The sequence below is a fragment of the Mytilus galloprovincialis genome, chromosome 3 (assembly GCF_965363235.1).
Source record: "Mytilus galloprovincialis chromosome 3, xbMytGall1.hap1.1, whole genome shotgun sequence".
NCBI classification, from domain to species: domain Eukaryota; kingdom Metazoa; phylum Mollusca; class Bivalvia; order Mytilida; family Mytilidae; genus Mytilus; species Mytilus galloprovincialis.
In genome coordinates, this window is record NC_134840.1 from 40,902,108 (window position 1) to 40,921,832 (window position 19,725).

A 19,725-nucleotide genomic window follows, 5' to 3' on the forward strand; every position below is an offset into this window, starting at 1 on the left:
GTACAGTAGTTGTCGTCTGTTTATGTAGTTCATACGTGTTTCTCGTTTCTCGTTTTTATATAGATTAGACACCGTTGTTTTTCACGTTTGAATGGTTTTACATTACTAATTTTAGGGCCCTTTGTAGCTTGCTGTTCGGTGTGAGCCAAGGCTCCGTGTCTTATATCTATGATAAAACGAACATTTTAGATAATTATTCTCTGATATTAACATAAATTTTGTTTGGAACGGATATTATAGCATTTGTAGAAAATTATGCCGCAGACACATGTCATATACCAACCAGAGTTTCGGATCACTCTTTGATAGAGTGTGTGTGTTTTTTTTTTTATCATAATCCTAAGTATTTTTAATAGAATCCTTTAGAATGAAGGATTGTAACAGCATATGATTCATATGTTTTTCGTGATATACAATGCTTTATGCTCGTAGTTTAAATGCGCTGTTCTTGAAATCTATAAAAATAAGAAGTCGGGTATGATTGTCACTAAGAAAATTATACGACAGAGTCTTCGTGAAGGGAACTTTTGGTCTCTGTAACGAGAAAAACCAATATCGTCAGGTACAAAATTCCATACATGACAAAATAGGAGACAACGGAAAGAAAAAAAACCAATGGCCTAATTTATGACAAAATGAAAAACGACAAACAAATATGACAGGCAGCAACTATAATAGTCACCGACTTGCATGCTCCTGACTAGGGACGGGTACATATATAATGCAGCCTTATTATTAAATCTAAATATATATATAATTATACTTCAATGCAATGGTTTTATTATTATAACTAATTCAATATTATTCGTCTATAGTTTATGAACCGTATAATAACAACGCATTATATATATGAAGACATAGTTTACTTTTTATCCTGCTAAATGATTGCATTTATGCTAACTGATTTACGACAAAGAAGTTGTGTAATTGACTTTATCCAAAACTGATCATTGCTGTACAGATTATTAACCAATCTAAAATTGTCTAAGATCTCCACTTAATTGGTAGATGATCACTATTAAATTGACCTATTTGGGTGTATTTCCTTAATAACCATCAAGATTAGTTTTCTTGATCGATAAAATTATCAGGAAGTAGATCTACTATTCTCATTTTATAACATACAAACCGAGTTGTTCTCGGAACCGACAGGGCGGCTTGGAAAGATAAAAAGAAATAATCACCTCTATGTCCATCAATGACCGCGCGACTTTTGCTTTTGCTTTGTTATTTACTTTGAAAACACTGAAGAAATTGATTTTTCACAAGTTGTTTTTTAAATGCCTTCTATGGTATTTCTGTTGTAATTGAGTCAAACTGAATCGCAGTAACTGTTAGATCACAAGGCCTTTCTCTGGACTTCTTTGCTTTATTTCCTCACAAAATACTGAGCATCAACATGATGTCTTCCGTCCCTTTCGAATGATTTTTACAATGTAACAGTCTCATATAATTGTCACTGTTAAGATCATTTGGCAGGATTTTGTCGCATTATCAAAAATATGTTTAATTAACTCAAAACTAATAAACGTGGGTTTTTGTCGTGGCTCGATTTCGGGTTTATGACATTATGGGCTCATAATGCGGGTGGATCCAAAGGTGCGATTTGGAAGCATAAAATTTGTAGTGTTAATTTATTTGATACTTGTATTTTTGTCTGCTAAATTTTTCTTGTCCAACTAAAGACATGAAAATGGAAACCAAGGATGCGAGTTCATTTGCAGAATATCTAACTCAAGATTTGTGAATAAGGTCATTTATTCAGAATATCATAAAGCATTATACAACTGACAGTGATGGACAATCATGTCATCAAACAAAACTGAATAAATGACAACAATTGCAAAGGTGGGGAATAAATACCGCCATGATCCCCAAGTCCCTGAGTTGGGGAGACCGCCACCCGAGATATCCTTGGAGACTTCTTTTTATGACAAAAGGAAAAATTCAGAAAAATAACATATCATTCAAACTCAAGACATTAGTATAAATAACAAAATTAGGCAGAGCAAGCCCTGTTGACCTCTACCGTAACTGTTTGGACAGTAGAAATGCCAATGTAAAGCAAACCCTTTTTACCTTTACATTACCATGTCATACTGTCTGAAGTTCATCCTATTACTAGTATTAAAGTAACTTAAATGCGTGAGGTACGCAGAGTGTAACAATATGATCAAAAGACAAAATACATATTTATATATAAAAATTAGCAAAAAAAAAAAAAAAAAAAATACAAACAAATATATATACATATCATTTTGCAAACAATATTAAACGATGGACTGAGCAAGCCCTGTTGACCTCTATCCATATTGACTTAAAGGTTTACTCTAAATAAACGCAAAGCTGCAATTAAAAAAAGAATAAAAGGTAGAGCAAGCCATGTTGACCTCTACCAGCTTAACACATAATGGAAAAATATAATTATTTTGGCAGAGCAAGCCCTGTTGACCTCTGTCTAAACATTATCCATTCGAATGTAATTTTGCAATGCATTTGATTTCCATCTACCCATTTGTTGTATAACAGATAAAGATGTGCCTTTGGCTGCTTCACTTGTTGCAGCGCCTATTATGAAACTATGACCCTTGTAAAGCTCTGGGCTTAAACCTATGAAAATTAATAGGGACTTCAAAGAGAAATTAAAATAAGTGTATGATACTGGTGTACCACAAAGAAATTGAAAAAGGGGACCTGACTTGTGTTTTGCCACCTTTATATAATCCATCATTGTTTTTACAGGGCAAAACATATTACCAAAATTTCGAGTAATTAAAATGTTTATAAAATGTTTTTGTGACGGTCATATTTATTGGGACCTGATTTTTATATCCCACAGAAATATCTGACAACTCAAAACTTTGTTATTTTCATTTTTGTTTTTAACAGCAATTTCTCCTATCCTGATTAAACAAACAATACACAGCCAAGGACATCATAGCCTTTACAATGAACTGATTGAACTGATCCCGTATAACATTGGAAACCGCTAACAATAATTTTGATAATATCTCTTTTGTAATGGGTAATCTATTGTCACAGGAACTTCTCAAATTTTGTGCACACTTGATAGTCTTTTTTTTATTAAACAAGAATTTGTAGGATCAGGCAAACATTTTAACTTGTGAACATAACTTATAGCAAAAACATAAGATACTATTGTAGATGGTTTATATTTTTGCAAAAACAGAAAACTAATAAAATGAGACACCATTATGTGCGTAGATGGATAAGCCTGTGATAAAGGAAAATGTTCCTTACAGAACTGTTCGTATGTTTTAACATTCTATTATAAGAAGCTTATGTTGCCGTTGATAGTGAAGCTTGCAATAATTTTCTCGTCATAGATTCAAAAGATGCTGTGGCACTGAAACTGGAGTTGGACTTAACCAAAGAGCTATGTGATGGGCTTTCTGAAAAGAAAAACGAGACAACAGGTCACATCTGTCTTACCCGCAATATACTTTGCTTTAAAATGAATATTTAACTTCAGCCATGCCAAAACTAATCTGCGGACCAATTTCATTAAAATTTTATCTCGTGATGAAGTTTTATTAATAATATCAGCAACTGCCTGATTATCAGTCAAAACAGTACTTTATGATTTGACAATGAATGCCCCCATATTTCCACAGCAAGAACAATAGGAAACAACTACTTTATTGTGATGTGTAATTGAAGCATATTAAGAAGCCATTCCCGTTCAAACCAAGTTCTGCAAAAACAGCAGCATATCCCCCATGAATCCCAGCTGCATCTGAATACAATTTCAATGATTCGGAAGACACCCACTTTTGAAACAAAAAACAGGACTTCCCATTGTAATTAAATATAAAATCAAACCATGCCCTCAAATCAGCTCTCGCTTCTGAATTTAGTGTAATTCTATAATGAGGACATGAATGACCAATTGTTAGATCGAGTAACCTTCTCAGAAATGCTCGTCCTGGAACTACAACACTACAGGCAAAATTCAATAAACCTGTGAGACTGTAATTCTCGAAGAATAACTTTCTTTTTTTTACCTTAAATATGCTAAGGAGACCCAAACTTTTTGCTATTTTATCTTTTGGTAATCGAGCTACCATAGCCCAAGAATCAATCTCAATGCAGTAGATAGTTATGCATGTTGTAGGTAATTGAGTTTTTTCATCTTTTATAGGAACACCTAAAGTTTTTGATAAAGTTAAAAATGTGTTAAGTGCTACAGAACACTTGTTAATATTTTCTTCCCCTACAAAAAAAGAAATCATCTAGCAAATGTGATACAGCTCTTATTTGAAATTTGCTATTTAAAATCCACTGAAGAGCAGAGGAAATTTTTTCAAAAAGTTGGAAAGAAGAAGAGGCCCCATGGGGAGGGCTGCATCATGATAAAACTTATCTTCCCATATAAAGCCTAATAAATGGTATTCTGAAAAATGCAGCGGAATTAAACGGAACGCATCTTCAACATCGGCCTTACTCATTTCACAGTTGAAACCGTGTTCTTGGACAAGTTCTATGGCAGTTTCAATATTTTTATATGAAACTGAAGTGTATTCAGATGGTGTCCAAAAAAGGAGGAAATTTGTCCACTTTTTTATCAAGCAATGAATTTTTTTTAAAACCATGTAAAATCCTGTATTAGATTAAATTTCATTGCTTTGTCATAGCCTTTGAGGAAAATGTTTAATTTATTTACTTTTATTGGTGTTGGTAGATTGTGGGTTGTAAGCCACTCTTTACCTGAGACTGTGGCATTTTTTTTATCACATTGCACACATTGGTACTTATGCTTGCAGTTGTCACTGGAGCAGCCACCTGTTCTACAGTAGGTCCAGCAGTAACCAGGTGAGAATTGACTGCTTTCTTGCTGAACCCGCCGCTGAAAGGGAGGACCTCCACTTCGTTTAACGGGTTTATTATTTAATGCATAGTTAGTAGTGTTTGATCGATTGAAATGATCATAAAAGGCAGTGCGCCAAAGATCATCATTTACAGCTGTCCAATCAAATTTCATCACTCTTCGTACCTTTCTAAACGTTTCATGATAAGGTTTTGCCATGTTAAACCCAAATTGCTTTGACATTGCTCTAACCTTATATACATATCTAATAAGACTTAAAATATGTTTTGAATGGTTCACATAATAAATAGACATATAAATATCAAAAGCTGCAGTCCTCTGATGAATTGAAAATAACTGTTTTGGTTTTACGTATGTAGAAATTTTTTACTGCTTTCGATTTAAAAAGAACAATTGAGAGGTCCTAAATGGGCTTCTGTAATGATGTAAGTTTCCACAATATTGGCTTCTGGATCTCAAACATTGTCACGTCAACCAATTATGTCTGTTTGGGTTGCTTACACTATTTTGTCAATATAGCGGAACTATAGACAACTGTCATACAAGTGAGAGGTTAAGCTAGTAATTAAACATGGTTTCAACAAATGCAATTGACAGTTATTTCCAGTCTTTCTGTTGATTGATATAGTCGATCGTTTTGTTTTGTCAGCTTTATGGACCTTTTCTTATTTACGTTGGAGGCCGTTATTTTTGTCAATACAAAAAGTAATTTCAAAGACAGGATTTTGTTGTCCATTTTTCAGCTTTAATTCATGTTATTTTGTACATTTTCATTGCGATGCATTTTGAAGTTAGTTTTTTATTTGCTCCTCCTTCATAGTAACGTTCCATATAGATGTGAAAAAACGACCAGATTTTAATATAAATTGCAAAAATCAATGGCTCGCACGTATTCAACTTTGAATGACTATATATTTTCATACAAGTAATTAATAATGTTTCACGACCAATTCAAATTGCTATTCACGTCTTACGTAAGAAGACGTTTTAATGAGAAATAAATGCAATATTCGTCACCTATGTCATTATTTTGTTGTGTTTATTGCATGTTTAGTACTAGTATTCTAAAATGAAATTTAAGTGAGGAAGAAAACCGTACACAGCAACTAACTATTATTTTTGTAATATTGTAATACATATACAAGATTATTATTTAAAGTAAAATTTTTACCAATTTCTATACAGATGTAACTATACTTGTGCATTGGCTTTTGTGTTTGCTTTGTTTGTGTTTTAGAGGAAAGAGCCGAGTGTTGGTAGTATGCTGTTCTGTCTAGTATTGGCATGATTTCTTTTATCCTTCTGTACATTTACAATCAATGCGTACTGTGTTTGGTGAATTTTAAGTTAGTTAGATGATTTAAATTGAACGATTTGAGTAGAATACATAAGGCATATGTATATATTTAGAAAAATCCTAATATAATTGTATAAAGAAAATATATTGTCATAATATATATTACTAAATGTGATTTCTCGGATCTTTTGTATGTTTGCTCACAATAGAAATTATATAAAACATCAAATAGTCACAGTCAGTCTCTAGGAAAATACCTTTCACTTGGCTTTTTTCTCTCTAAATAGTCTGTTTTCAGGTCTGTTTTCATATGTTTTGTTATTATAACAGGGGAATTGTGACGACTGCAAAAGATAAAGCGACATCCTTTTTAAAGAACGACACCATTCTATAAAAAAGAAACATGTTTGTTTGATAAAATTGAGTTGTAATGTAGAACACGGCGTGGAGAAGTCAACATTGACAAACTGACATTCAAAGGAGCGTACCAAATTCCAGACTTACAAAGAATCTAGAAATATTTAATACAATTATTAACACAATATCATGAATACTTTTACGTTATTAGTTGAAAAATAAAGAGTTAAAATTTCCTGCCTCTAAAGTCTTGAGTGTTCATTAGACGTTTTCGTATGCAAGACATGCATATAAATTACGCAATATTTAAAATTTGACATAAACCGCGAACTTAATTGGAAATAAGAATAAAAATGGTATATGGTACACCAATCACATGTGTCACCCGGAAACAGCTTGTCCAATTCTAAAATAACATGAATGTACCGTAAAAAACTTCTTTTACTAAAATAACATGGACCAACCGTTATAAGCTGAAGTAATTTGCATGCATTGACTACAAGATTTCGGATATAAAATGACATACCTCGGACTGAGTTGTGGCATTTTAATATCACACGCTAGTAAAAATGGCTTCTTATTAGTAGTAAACTTATGGATATCAAAGAAAATAACATATCGATGTACATGTAGTAATTGATATTCTTGTTATTAATCCTTAAATAGATGAATTATACATAAAAATTCAATAATTTAAAACCTTTATGCGAGATTTATTGCCTTCAAATGTTAACGCGGAGTATGAATTTGTTCAGGTAGACCATTAATGATTCTGGGAGCAAATAATAAACCTACTGAAGTTCATACATAGAAATAACACAACGAAACGGCGAAGCTATTCAAACCTTATCAACTTGATCATCGTCATACCATACCGGAGCAACTGATAAACAAACGGATAATTAATGATAATCGAACTCAATTAAAATATAAGAGTCGTTGGAGAGAGAAAAATCAGACTTCCTGATAGAACTAAGACCACTATTCAATAATACCAGTTCTCTTAGCAAACAAATTTAATTTCATAGACAATTTGTTCGAAAAATGGGGTGTAGTCAGTCAAAACAAAAAGTACCAACCCAGCAAACCAAACAGGAGGACAATAATCGACCAGTGTGCGAAATTGATAAACGATTGCCGCTGGATGACAGACAAGTGTTCAAACTTAAACAATCGTGGAAAGGTATAAGACGTAACATGGAAGATACTGGAATGGAGATGTTTGTAAGGTAAGGAAATTTTGACAAATCTATTACTAATTTTGTTCGGTAAGGTCACATTAAAAGTTTGACAAATCTATTACTAATTTTGTTCGGTAAGGTCACATTAAAAGTTTGACAACTCTATTACTAATTTTGTTCGGTAAGGAGACATTTAACCTTTTTTCTGTTAGGAGACATTTAAAGTTTGACCCCTCTAATACTTTTTTGGTTCGCAAAGAAGACACTAAAAGTTTGACTCCTCTATAAGTACCTTTGTTCTGTAAGGAAACATTGCAGGTTTTAATTCTCTATTACTACAATGTACCTTGTGTGTTAATGAGACAATTGAAAGTTCGACCTCTCTCCTACTTTTTTGGTTCGGTAAGGAGACATTAAACTATTAACCCTTCTACTACTGTTTTTGTCTCCTCTATTATACTACCTTTGTTCGGTAGGGAAACATTGAACGTTTGACGCCTCTACTACCACCTTTGCTAGGTTAGGGGACACTGACAGTTTAACTTATCTCTTACTACCTGTTTACCGGTAACGTGCATGAATATTTAGAAGTAGTATTTGATGATAATATAGAGTTAGTTTTATATTAATTATGAAAATACCGACATTGAATATTAACCAGAAATTCTTGCGAGGAATTATATATGAAGAGACCTGCATTTATTACATCCCAGCTCCTTGTTTCTTCCAGAGGTGATCTGAGCCTGATCACCCCTACCAGATACTCCAAGCTTGAGTTTCTCTGCATGCTTTTCGGTTGGTGTCTCATTGTTCTGTATCCACATCTATCATTCCAATGTATCTAACAAAATATAATAAAATGTTCAATTTAATCAGGATGTCTAGGGAGTTGTATCAAGACTATAAATTGTAGACAGTAACACAAACAAGGAACATTCAAAATGAGAAACACAAGTATGTTTACTTGTATTTATACGAAATTAATATTTACATGATATACTATCTTGCATATGATACAGAACCATGTATTAAGAATCATTTAGTACATAAGTATTAATCTATAAGTTTTTAAAAATCGTTACAACATAATTACTCTTATCGTAAGCGACAATTAGATAAAACAATTTGATCTCCAGGTAGAAAAGTTTATTTTGCAGTCCAGAAAAGGGAACTGTAGTAATATAAAGAAATACCCATATGATTCTGTACAGATTCTAGTATGTTAAATCAAAGAAAACGATCACAGTAAGTACAGACGGCGAAAGGAATTCAAAGACCAAATAGAAAACATCAAGTATCTTACTTCTAAAAGTAGAATCTGTATCTGTCTCTTCTCTCCTAAAATGTCGAGGTTTTATCATCAAATCCAAGAAATACAAGCACCGTTACCAAATATTTAGTTTCTATATCTTTTCTTTTTATAGATTTATGAATTCTTTTTAAGATTATGGTTGTGGTTCAAACATCCATCAGACACCTCGACACTATTGTGCTTTCTTGGTCTAATCTTGCTAGTATGATGCCTGTGTTTATATTAAGTATTCATATTTCCTTTGTAATTTGGTGGTACATAGCTTCTCTGTAAAATTCGCAGTTGAAGCAATCTATGGGGTAATGTTGTAGTGTTTCCCTAATTCCACTGCTGAATATTCAGTGGCGTTTTGCCAAGTGAAATGTTTATAGTACTATAGGGTGGTATATCCTGTTCTTAGTTATCTGATCCTGGTGATGTGCCTATTTCAAGTGCAAAGATGGCATCTTCTACTTCATCAGATGTAATTTCATAATGCAATTTGTGATTCGTTGCTTTGATTTTGTCTTCCATTTTGCATGTTTTATACTCTTCCATTGTTCTTTATACAGGCGGAAACCCGGTTCAAATACAACAAAAGAATCGAAACTCTTTGTTAGAGAAGGCGATAAATGCTTACTGTAATGTTTACTATAGTACATGTAACAACAATTTTAAAAGCATTTAATTTAACTAACGGGGTCTGTTTTAAAGCATCTTAACAGGATTTTTTATACAATTTCAACTTGAAACATGTTGCATTATAGTTTTGGCAAATTTGCTCCCGGTCATATAGCTTCCAAGACATATATTTTCTTCCTTTATTTCCTTCCAACTTTTCAGCTCAATTTGTAGTTTCTTTATAGGGGGTTTGTTGTTGGTTACTTTACATCCGGTGGAAAATATTTCATACATGTTCAGAACGGTAAGAGGTTTGTGTAATACTAGTATATGACTCACTACTCATCAGTTAAACATCCCTGAAGCGTTGCGAAGGCATTGCATATGGACTTTGAATTTACACCTTAACACCACTTCATGCAGATATTTTGTATTTTATAAATTCCTGAAATGTTTTGTGGAAATTCGCCAACCGTTTCATAAAAAAATGACAATAGAAAAATTAATAACGATGACCGATGAGTCTTTCCATTTATTTAATGCTTTAACGTTCCCATCGGTCAATCTGACCGATAAGCCAAATTTTTGGAGGAGTAGTTTGCATGAAGTCTGGTATCGTTGACATTTTTCGACGTACATATGTGGTTGTGGGCTTAAATTAATGTTCAGAATACCAACAACTTGATGTATGGTGTTTGAAACCAACACCAAATAATGCATTATGTCAATTTGATCCTATATGGCAAGAATATTTTTAAGAGAGCCGTGGTGTAATGGTAAGAGCATCAGACTACTAACACAAAAGGTTCCTGGTTCGATTCCCGTTCGGGATGAAAATTTCAGGAACTCAATAAGGATAATATCGCTAAAATATAGAAATAGTGACATATCGATAAAAAAAAAAACGACTATTTCTTAAGAACTTTCTTGCATATTTGCTTGAAAACATAGCCATTTTCAAAGCTAGCTTCTTTAGAAAAAAAAGTTGGATTATGATCTCCCAAACATATTTTCTCTTCTTACGGAGAACTTCAAGGTGACTTATATGCTAAAATTTCATACGTTTACCAATGGTTTCTGTGGCTCAGTGGTTAGATGAACTATCTGAAGACGATTCATTAAAAACTGTTGCACCGAAGTCGATCATAACTGGTAAAAGTCCGTGTAATGATACTCATTATGAAAAGTGGTTTTCAGTCGTACGTCAGACGGTGACTCTATCATTGGCAAGGTAAAAATAAGAAACACTATAGTTTTGCGGAATCTGATTAATGATAAAAATTTCAGACATATAGAAGGGGATGAGAATAGAGACCAATTTGACAATTACATGATTTCCGTTGACCAATTTAGAGATATTCGCCGTTCCGAGAATGAATATATAAAATCAAAAGTCGAAAAACTTCTGCATATGGACAGGTATGCCGAGAAATTCAGTTGTGTCCGTGGTGTTTTAATAAGTAATTACTAAATATCAATTTACTGTGTGTGAAGTAGAATAAATCTTAACGTAATGCAGTTATTGTAATAAATCTTTAATAAAAGGTGTATTCTAAATCGAGTGAAAAATTTCAGGAATGAATCCCATCCGTATTTTGTCTGTGTACATGTTTGAATACACTGATTTATTTGTCGATAGCTGTATATTTGGTTTTAGGAAAGACTAATAGTTCTTATGTTATTGTTTTATATAATGGGTAATGATGTTTAAAACTATGTTTAGTACATAAGTGGGACATTTACTAGTAGATGGATGCATTAATTTGAAATCGTGTATAGAGAAGATGGACAGTAATTTAGATCTTGTTTTCATTGTATATCTGTTATTTTTTTGTATATAGTGTTAATAAAATTAATCAAGAGAAAAAAGATGAACAGTCTGACGTCGGAAATATCGCGTGTTCAAACCTCACTGTCGGAGGGTGAAGAAATAATTTCCTTTACTAAATGTAACTTAATTTAACTTTTCTTTCAATTTCAATTAATGCAACTGAAATACATGATAAAGTTAATAAAACATCCCCCCCCCTTTTTTTTTCTCTTCTCCCTCTGTTTTTGTTATTTTCTTAGCCTGGGTACTCAACCATACAGATTCATTCAAAATTGTTTCCTAAAGGCTCATTCTGTAAGCAGTTTTGAATAACACATCTTTTACATAAACTTTGGCAATTTATTTGAATTTTTGTCTTCAAAACTCCACTATTTTTGTTGTTTCAAGGCATTGATATATCTACCCATCAGGCAGGTTTTACATCTTTCTGTATAAAGTTTTCACCTATAACGTTCCCAAAAGTCTTCATGCACTACTTTTACACTAAAACTATGTTCTATTTTTGTCAATAAATGTCTGTACAACCGCTTTTCCGCTTGAATTGTACATTTTTCGCACTTTAACTCAGCATGTCACGTGACTTTTTAAGAGATATCACGTGACCAACAAAAGAATAATTTCCTTAAATCAAGTTTTCTGGAAACTTTGTTCAATTATCTGTCAGATGAGTCCAAATTATCCTTTGAGTGAGCTTTTAATCGACATGTACAATTGATCGAAATTAAATAAGTTAACCTTTATTGGGGTAGAAAAGGTAAAAAATCCTTGAACGTTAAAGGGTTAAGATAACAACGCTAGAGGAATTCTTTAAAAATATCTATGGCGTTTTTATATCAAATCTGTTGGATATGTGTACCTATTACAACTGTACGGAGGTACCTTTTTCAGGGAGGGAGAGGGAGGGGGCTAGGATAAAATTTGAAAAAAAGGCAGGATGGCAATTCATGTAAAAAAAAAGGCAAACTAATAAACAGTCCGGACAGAAAAGCCAGCAATACTTTTCATTAGCCTGTCCAAGGTCAAGTGCCTGTAGTTTAGTGGTAGTCGTTAGCTACTGTCTGTCATATTTGTTCTTCGTAAATGGTTATCCCTACAGACGCCATCAACTAAAAGCTAAAACACGAGTTGGAAGAAAATGTAAACAAATGAATTTGCGTAAATCAGAGTGTCGGATATAAGTCGAACACGCTATAAGGCGCTTAAAAGCTATCAGTTATGTGAAGCTTATGGAGACACCTGATAGAAAAAAATCAACCAGACTGTAGAGCTTGTGTGGGACAAGTGGTGCGATAGAATGAACTATTTTCAGGAACTGTAATACAACAATAAAACTAATATACAATTAGCTTACTATGTATATATCATCAATCTAGAATCGAATAAACTTGTATAACTCTCAGCCCTCCCTTTCTAGCCCACCCACTCCTGCACGCGTACACCTGTCATGTCTTATAATAGCCAACAATGATATCACAAAAGCAGTTACCATATAGGATGCTCAATAGGATGTTACATTAATATGATGTTCTAGATAAATGCGATTGGAATTTACCAAGACGCACAGGATTTAAATGTTATCTATTTAAATCTATAATCAATGTTTTGACATCGTCCCCAAATTTAAAGTCTAAATTGTCAACCTCAGCGTCGAGAATATACCTTTTCGTAACATGTCTAGTAGAAACAAATAAAATGACAATTTTCTGCTCAATTACGAAGCATTTTATTTTAAAAACACCATTTGCATAAGTTTTCAATTTATCTATTACAAAGTTAAGCTAAAAAATTAGATATCAAGTCGACGACATGGGTATCTATCAAGTTGGATGTAGAAAACCTCCGATTTAAAAAAAAATTACCACGGACGGAGAACATATAAATCTATTAGTTCATTAATTTCGTGTCTGCCCTTCGATTATGTGACTCAATGTCGTTTATATAAAACAAAAATAGGCTAGGTCCCAGGACGGATCCTTGTAGTACGCCGGACTCTACAGGTATGGAGGTCGATGTTTTACCCTCTACAACTACTGGTAGTGGAGCGGCGGAGCAGACAATTTTAGAAATTTAAATTACCTAAATACCTCATGGACTTTTAATAGCTCGTTGGAAAGCTGAAATCATGTACTTTTTGAAAATATGTGTCGTCAATATGAAAGCTGGTACCATTATGCCGAAAATCAAGGTCAAAGGTCATCACTTAAAAAATCCTATTTTCATCTCGAGAAACAATACCATTGATATTTTTCAAAATTAATAATCTATTCAATAAATTAAATGAGTATTACTATGTATCAATGTGTTAGTTCATTCAACTTTGTTTTTTTATTTGGACTTGACGTCAAAAGAACGTTATATTTAACTTTTTTGAAGGTAGTCCGTGGTATACAAATTTTAAAGCCTAATAAAAACCAGTAGCAAAATAACCTTGATATTTCACATCGACAAATAGCATTTCTTAAATACTTCAGGAAAAAAGTGTTTAAAAGAGTCTCCGAAATGCATAGTTTATAAATAAAACAATAAAAATGTGCAGCCGTGCTAAATTTCCTTTCAGTTTTGAAGGATAAGACATGTCATTGAGTTTTCCTTAAATGAACTTTCTCAATACAAGATACCTTTTGATATAATATAGATATTGGAGTGGTAAACTACACAATGAGAGCAAGCATTTTGTAGAAATTATTCAAACATTAAGACGTGAACGTTAATTTTGGTACTAGTATCTATGATGAGTTTAATTTCATAAAATTGAAACGTGGGACAAAAAACCCATAATAAACCAAAATAAAACTATCAAATATTGTAACAAAAACTATTTTCATGATATTTCATCTGTGCCATTAGCAATGTCAGCGGATACTGACTGGACATTATTACAATTTCCTACATTTTGGCAAAAACCTAAATCAGTGCAGGGAAGACCCTGCTCCTTGCAAACACATGCTTCCTGGCATGCTTTTTTCCCCTTACACGAACAAATAAGATCTTGTAGAAAGTATGATGCCATTTGTCCTTCAAAGAAAACTGGCTCTAACTTGTCATGTTGTGCAGTTTTCCAACCAAAAGCACATGGGGAGCCATTATTTGGGTTGGCCAAATTTGCCGACACCCAAACTTTGCTTTGCTAGATTGCACGCAGTACGTGTTGTTTAAATACGGATTCACATGGCGGAAGCTTTATAAGACTTTTATCTTTATTGATAGCCAACTGATGTCTCAGCAAATTTAAATCGTTGTGACATTTCTTAAATTTGTACTTTGAGTCGTATAAAGCAGCAACAAACTCCCTAGCAGCAACTACCGCACTATCAACATCATCTTGTGTTAAGGCTACAAGATTACTGAAACGGCTTGGTTTTAATCTCAGGAGGTTGAATACTGACTTTTTACCGATTCCAAAAAAACTTGAAGTGGAATCACACCTACTCAGAGCATGAACGACCGGCAGAATACCGGTGACAACTGGGTCAATAGACGAAACAATGTCGTGAACTGGTATAAAACGTCTATTATCCTTCAAGCTACCTATTGAACCAGTTTGAACCCATAATTCTTTTGTATTTTTAAGCATTGGGTAGAAATGTTCTAGTTGGCAACATTGCTTCTGACATTTCCAATGATGCTTCGTCATTTGCAGGATAATAATCTCCAGAAATGTATTCATTTTCCATTTTTTTGTCTTAATATTGAGGTGGCTGCATAGAGTACATGCATATCGGTTTGTTCATTGGTTTTGGTGGAACTACATGTACTCAAGTCGGCTTTTATCTCAAGCAATTCTAATTCTGCTTTGATGCTATTAGCTGCCTTAACAGCGTCGCCAATGGAAATGTCGCTAGCAAATACAATACTAGATTTACCTTGTCCTTGTTGAGCAAAAAATACAATTGCATCCTTGTAGTGCTTCTCAAGTTTAGCCTTAAGCTTGGAGGAATTACAGTAGGTCTTACTTATTTTATCAGGTAAAAAAGACTGGTACATTGTCAAGAGTGATGACAATAGAAGAGACTTTTTGTCACAAATGAGGTCTCTGTCTATTATTTCAACCACTCTTTCAAATGCCAAATCATACGCTTATTTATCATTTGATTTTGGTCTATATGCCAAGTATGTAGTCAGACATGCTGCATGATACACTGCTTTATTGAGCAAATTCTCTTTCTCTATTCGATCAATCATTTCAGCGTCGCATGCTCTAATAGCAGCATCTTTAAGATTGGCTAACCGTTCAGCGGATGGAATGGTATGTAATGTTTTCACCCTTTTATGTGACATTTTGCGGCAAATAATACACTTTGATGTATCGAGAGGGTGATCATAATTTCCAGGCACCAAAGAATTAGAGAAATCGTAATTTATATCTGGTGTTTCCTTTTCAGCTGAAGAACATGCTACTGCTTTTAAATTATGTTTACTTGTGTAGCTTTTAAAACATGATCTATGGTACCTAAATACGGGTAATTTACTAGATATTTCATTGCAGAACTCATCAAAAAAACTGAACAAATCATCACGTCTCTTTGCTGCAGCATTTATCAGGCTTTTTCTTCCAGATTCCGTTGATGTTATCAAATTTTCATCATCAACAGAATTGCAGATAATGCAATTGTCAACACCAACTTCCACTCTCCTTTTTTTGGCATTCGGAGGGACTAGTTTTAATGAGACTGATAAATTGTCCATTTGATGAAATAAGAAACAAATCAAATAATGATATTCACTTTTCCCGTTGAAATCAACAAAATCTAATACACAACAATACCAAACAATATGAATTAATCACAAAGCTTCGGAAATTACAAAATGAACAAGAAATATGCTTGAAAACGACTACAATCAACCTTCGAAAAATTGCTGAATGTTGGACTATAAATAGAAACCACAACAATGTCGGTAAATTTGTGACAAATATTCGGACTTCAAATCTCAATAAAAAGCCGATATTTAGCCAAATATTTATCTTATAAAGAATTTACTGCAAAAAGTAATTCGAGTCGATTGAAGTATTATACGACGGCTTTATTGTTGTGACGTTAAAATACAACTATACTGCACGTGCAAATAATGCTAGGTGAAAAACGATGATTTTTCACTGTTATTTTCAACCATTTTCAGATGCATTGTGCTCTCCATATAGGACTTTTTAAAAATGCTCTTAAATTGTATGAAGTTCAAGAATAACTATATTTACCAATTTCGTTCACAAATTATTTTTTAGAACGTGTTTGATATGAAATATGAGTACCGAATCAGCAGTGGGGTATACGATGTAAGTTGGGTAACGTCAGTTAAGGCTATTTTTAACGTCATTTGTACCACATTTTATTTTGACGACAAACATTTTTCAGAAGTTGAATAATCGATAGACATTTTAAGCCATTAAAATCCCATGAGGTATTTAGGTAATTTAAACTCGTTAACTAAGCGACTTTTTTAACTTTCGCCGCTCCACTATGGCTGTATTCTATCACTGAGGAAGTTGTCTATCCACTGATTTATTTTACCGGTTATCCCATAATGCTTCAGTTTGTGAATGTGAAGTTTATGACTAACCTTATCAAATGCCTTTGAGAAGTCCATTATGAGACAATATGTTTGTTTCACTAGATCTAAGTTTCTAGTTACATCATCAATAAATTAAATCAGTTGTGATTCACATGATAATCCCCTTTGAAACCCACGTTGTAGTGGATACATGATGTTGTGTGTATCTGCATGAGACATGATATGGCTAGTTATGATGTGCTCCATTAGTGTACATGCTATGCAAGTGAGAGAGACTGGCCTATAATTTATCGGATCGTATTTCTTCCCTTTCTTGTACACTTTCTTATACACTGGGCAGACGTTTGCAGATTTAAAAAAATACTAGTACTAGGTATTTCGCTTGTCTGATATGAGCAGCGGAATATTGTTGTCAGGATTGATGCTATGTGTACTGCAAGTTCCTTTAAGACTCTTGGTGTTATATTGTCTGACCCAGCTGCCTTATTTTGGTTAAGGTTATTTAGTAGTTTGTACACACCATTTTCTGTTATGTTGATGTCCAAGATTTGTTTAAACTTCTCGGACATGTCACACTGTTCTTGAAATTAGGTCCAGAACCTTTTCATACAGTTTGGTCTTTCTTGAGGTTTAATTGGGTCTGGCGGTGAAACTATACTGTCGATGTAATTCCAGTAAGCTTTCCCAATTACTCTCTGTGTACGACGCTTAGGTACTTTTTGGACCTTTTGGATTATAGCTCCTCATCTTTTATATAAGCTTTGGATTTCAAATATTTTGGCCACGAGCATCACTGAAGAGACATGCATTGTCGAAATGCGCATCTGGTGCAGGAAAATTGGTACCGTTAATTTTATTACTACCACTGGGTCGATGCCTCTGCTGGTGGACTATTAGTCCCCGAGGGTATCACCACCCCAGTAGCCAGTACTTCGGTACTGGCATGGAAATACGGATTTTTTGTATTATTAAAATTTACTGTTACAAAATGATAGAAATTATTATAAATCAAAGAATGTATCTCCCTCATGCAAAGCTCTGATTCCTTTCACGGATTTGGCTATACTTTTTGGACCTTTTGGATTATAGCTCCTCATCTTTTATATAAGCTTTGGATTTCAAATATTTTGGCCACGAGCATCACTGAAGAGACATGTATTGTCGAAATGCGCATCTGGTGCAGGAAAATTGGTACCGTTAATTTTATTCTTAAAATTTGTCTAGATCTCCTCCATTACCAGATGTTTTCAATCTTTTGAACTATCTGTCTCTTTTTCGTATAAGACACGCTTGATGTCAGATGTGATCCAGGGACTACCATCCTTTTTCCTAGCTGTCTTTTGCGGTACATTATTTCCAGTGTTCTCTTCAAGTTTGGTTTGGAAGTATGTCCATAATTTATTTACTCCTGCCTTTTTTGCATTCATTAGGGTGATATCTTGATGTAAATTTTTCAGATCTATTTTCACATTCTCCCAATTTGCTTTTCTATATAATGGTATAATCCATGGTTTTTGAATAGACTTCCTGGGAGTTTAGATTAACTTCTGTGAAAACGATTTCATGGTCGGAGAGCCAATGTAAGGTTTAAACTCTCATGAAGCTTTCAGGCTGATTTGTTACAACAAGATCAAGAATATTAATCTGGTTGGTTTAATTACGAATTGTGCCATCCAGTTATCATCCAATATATCAGCAAATGTTTCATGATTTGTTGCACACTGGGTGTGCATTTTTAGCTGTTTGGTAGTCCAATCCCAGCCTGATAGGTTGAAATCACCAGCTGGTATAATGAATGCATTTCGTATTTTACTGGCTCTTTCAATGCTTATTCCATATTCATTATATCCCTTTTCGTTTGATGATTTGGGGTTGTAGTAACTGGATAGTTGACTCAATGCAGATAAGAACACTAACTGATGCTCATTGTCTTTTAAAATACAACTGACATATAAGGATCGTAATGGTGCTATGTGGATAAATTTATCGGTTTTCAAGAGCTAAATTGGCACCGTGTCATCCCTACAATGGCTTCCATTTCTACGACTGTAAAAATAAACCGGCGTAATGGGGGAGATAGTTTTGACGAAGTAGAATCATGACTGTATAGAATGTATTAACGTATTCATCTGTCCTCAAATATCCGCCTCTAAAGAAAGTGTCTTGCAAAATAGTGCATTTTCCTTCTGCAATCAGTGGGAGTTTTGTGTTGAGGTCCTTCTTTTTTGTCATTTTTTTTAATAGGTTGTCCATATTTCTCTTGAGATTCTTGATGAGATGAATCTTTTGGTAAGCTTAGAGTTCTATTCCTCCATTGCCTTTTCTTTATGGAGCACAAATCTATTCTGCTTTTTCAAACGCTACCTTATTTTGAGTGATGCTTCTTTTGTCTATGGTTGAGAACCTTTTTCGCTTGACTGACTTCTATGTTCCACCTGGGCGTTTCACCTCCCTCCATTTTATAACCTCTGACATTGTTCTATCGATTGTTTCTTTAAGTAATTAATATACTTCATCTACGTCATTGCTGGATGGGTTGCTGCCATTCAAACATGTTTTTTTTCTGACTGATCTGTTCAGTTGTCCAATCTACCTTGTTCATCTGCCATATCTGTTTTTTTTCTTTGTTCTTGTTTGTGTTTTACATACATCTTGTTCTAGAAGGACACATATATGGTCTGATCTGACATCTTTATGTGCTATTGTTATACACTCCTTAACTTGGTTGTTTATACCAGGAGTTACGAATACTAAATCTATAACGTTTGTTGCATTTCTTCTTGTTGGCTG

The 19,725-nt window shown here is 33.7% G+C and overlaps 1 protein-coding gene across 1 annotated transcript in view; it reads left to right on the forward strand.

The window, feature by feature from the left end:
* The first annotated feature begins 7,506 nt into the window (after positions 1-7,506).
* LOC143067939 (cytoglobin-1-like) overlaps positions 7,507-19,725 on the forward strand; it is a 96,708-nt gene continuing 84,489 nt past the window's right edge. Inside the window, exon 1 of the mRNA XM_076241584.1 lies at positions 7,507-7,732. Within this exon, the coding sequence (XP_076097699.1) occupies positions 7,548-7,732 (185 nt within the window). The 5' untranslated portion in view covers positions 7,507-7,547. The remainder of the gene's footprint in view (positions 7,733-19,725) is intronic.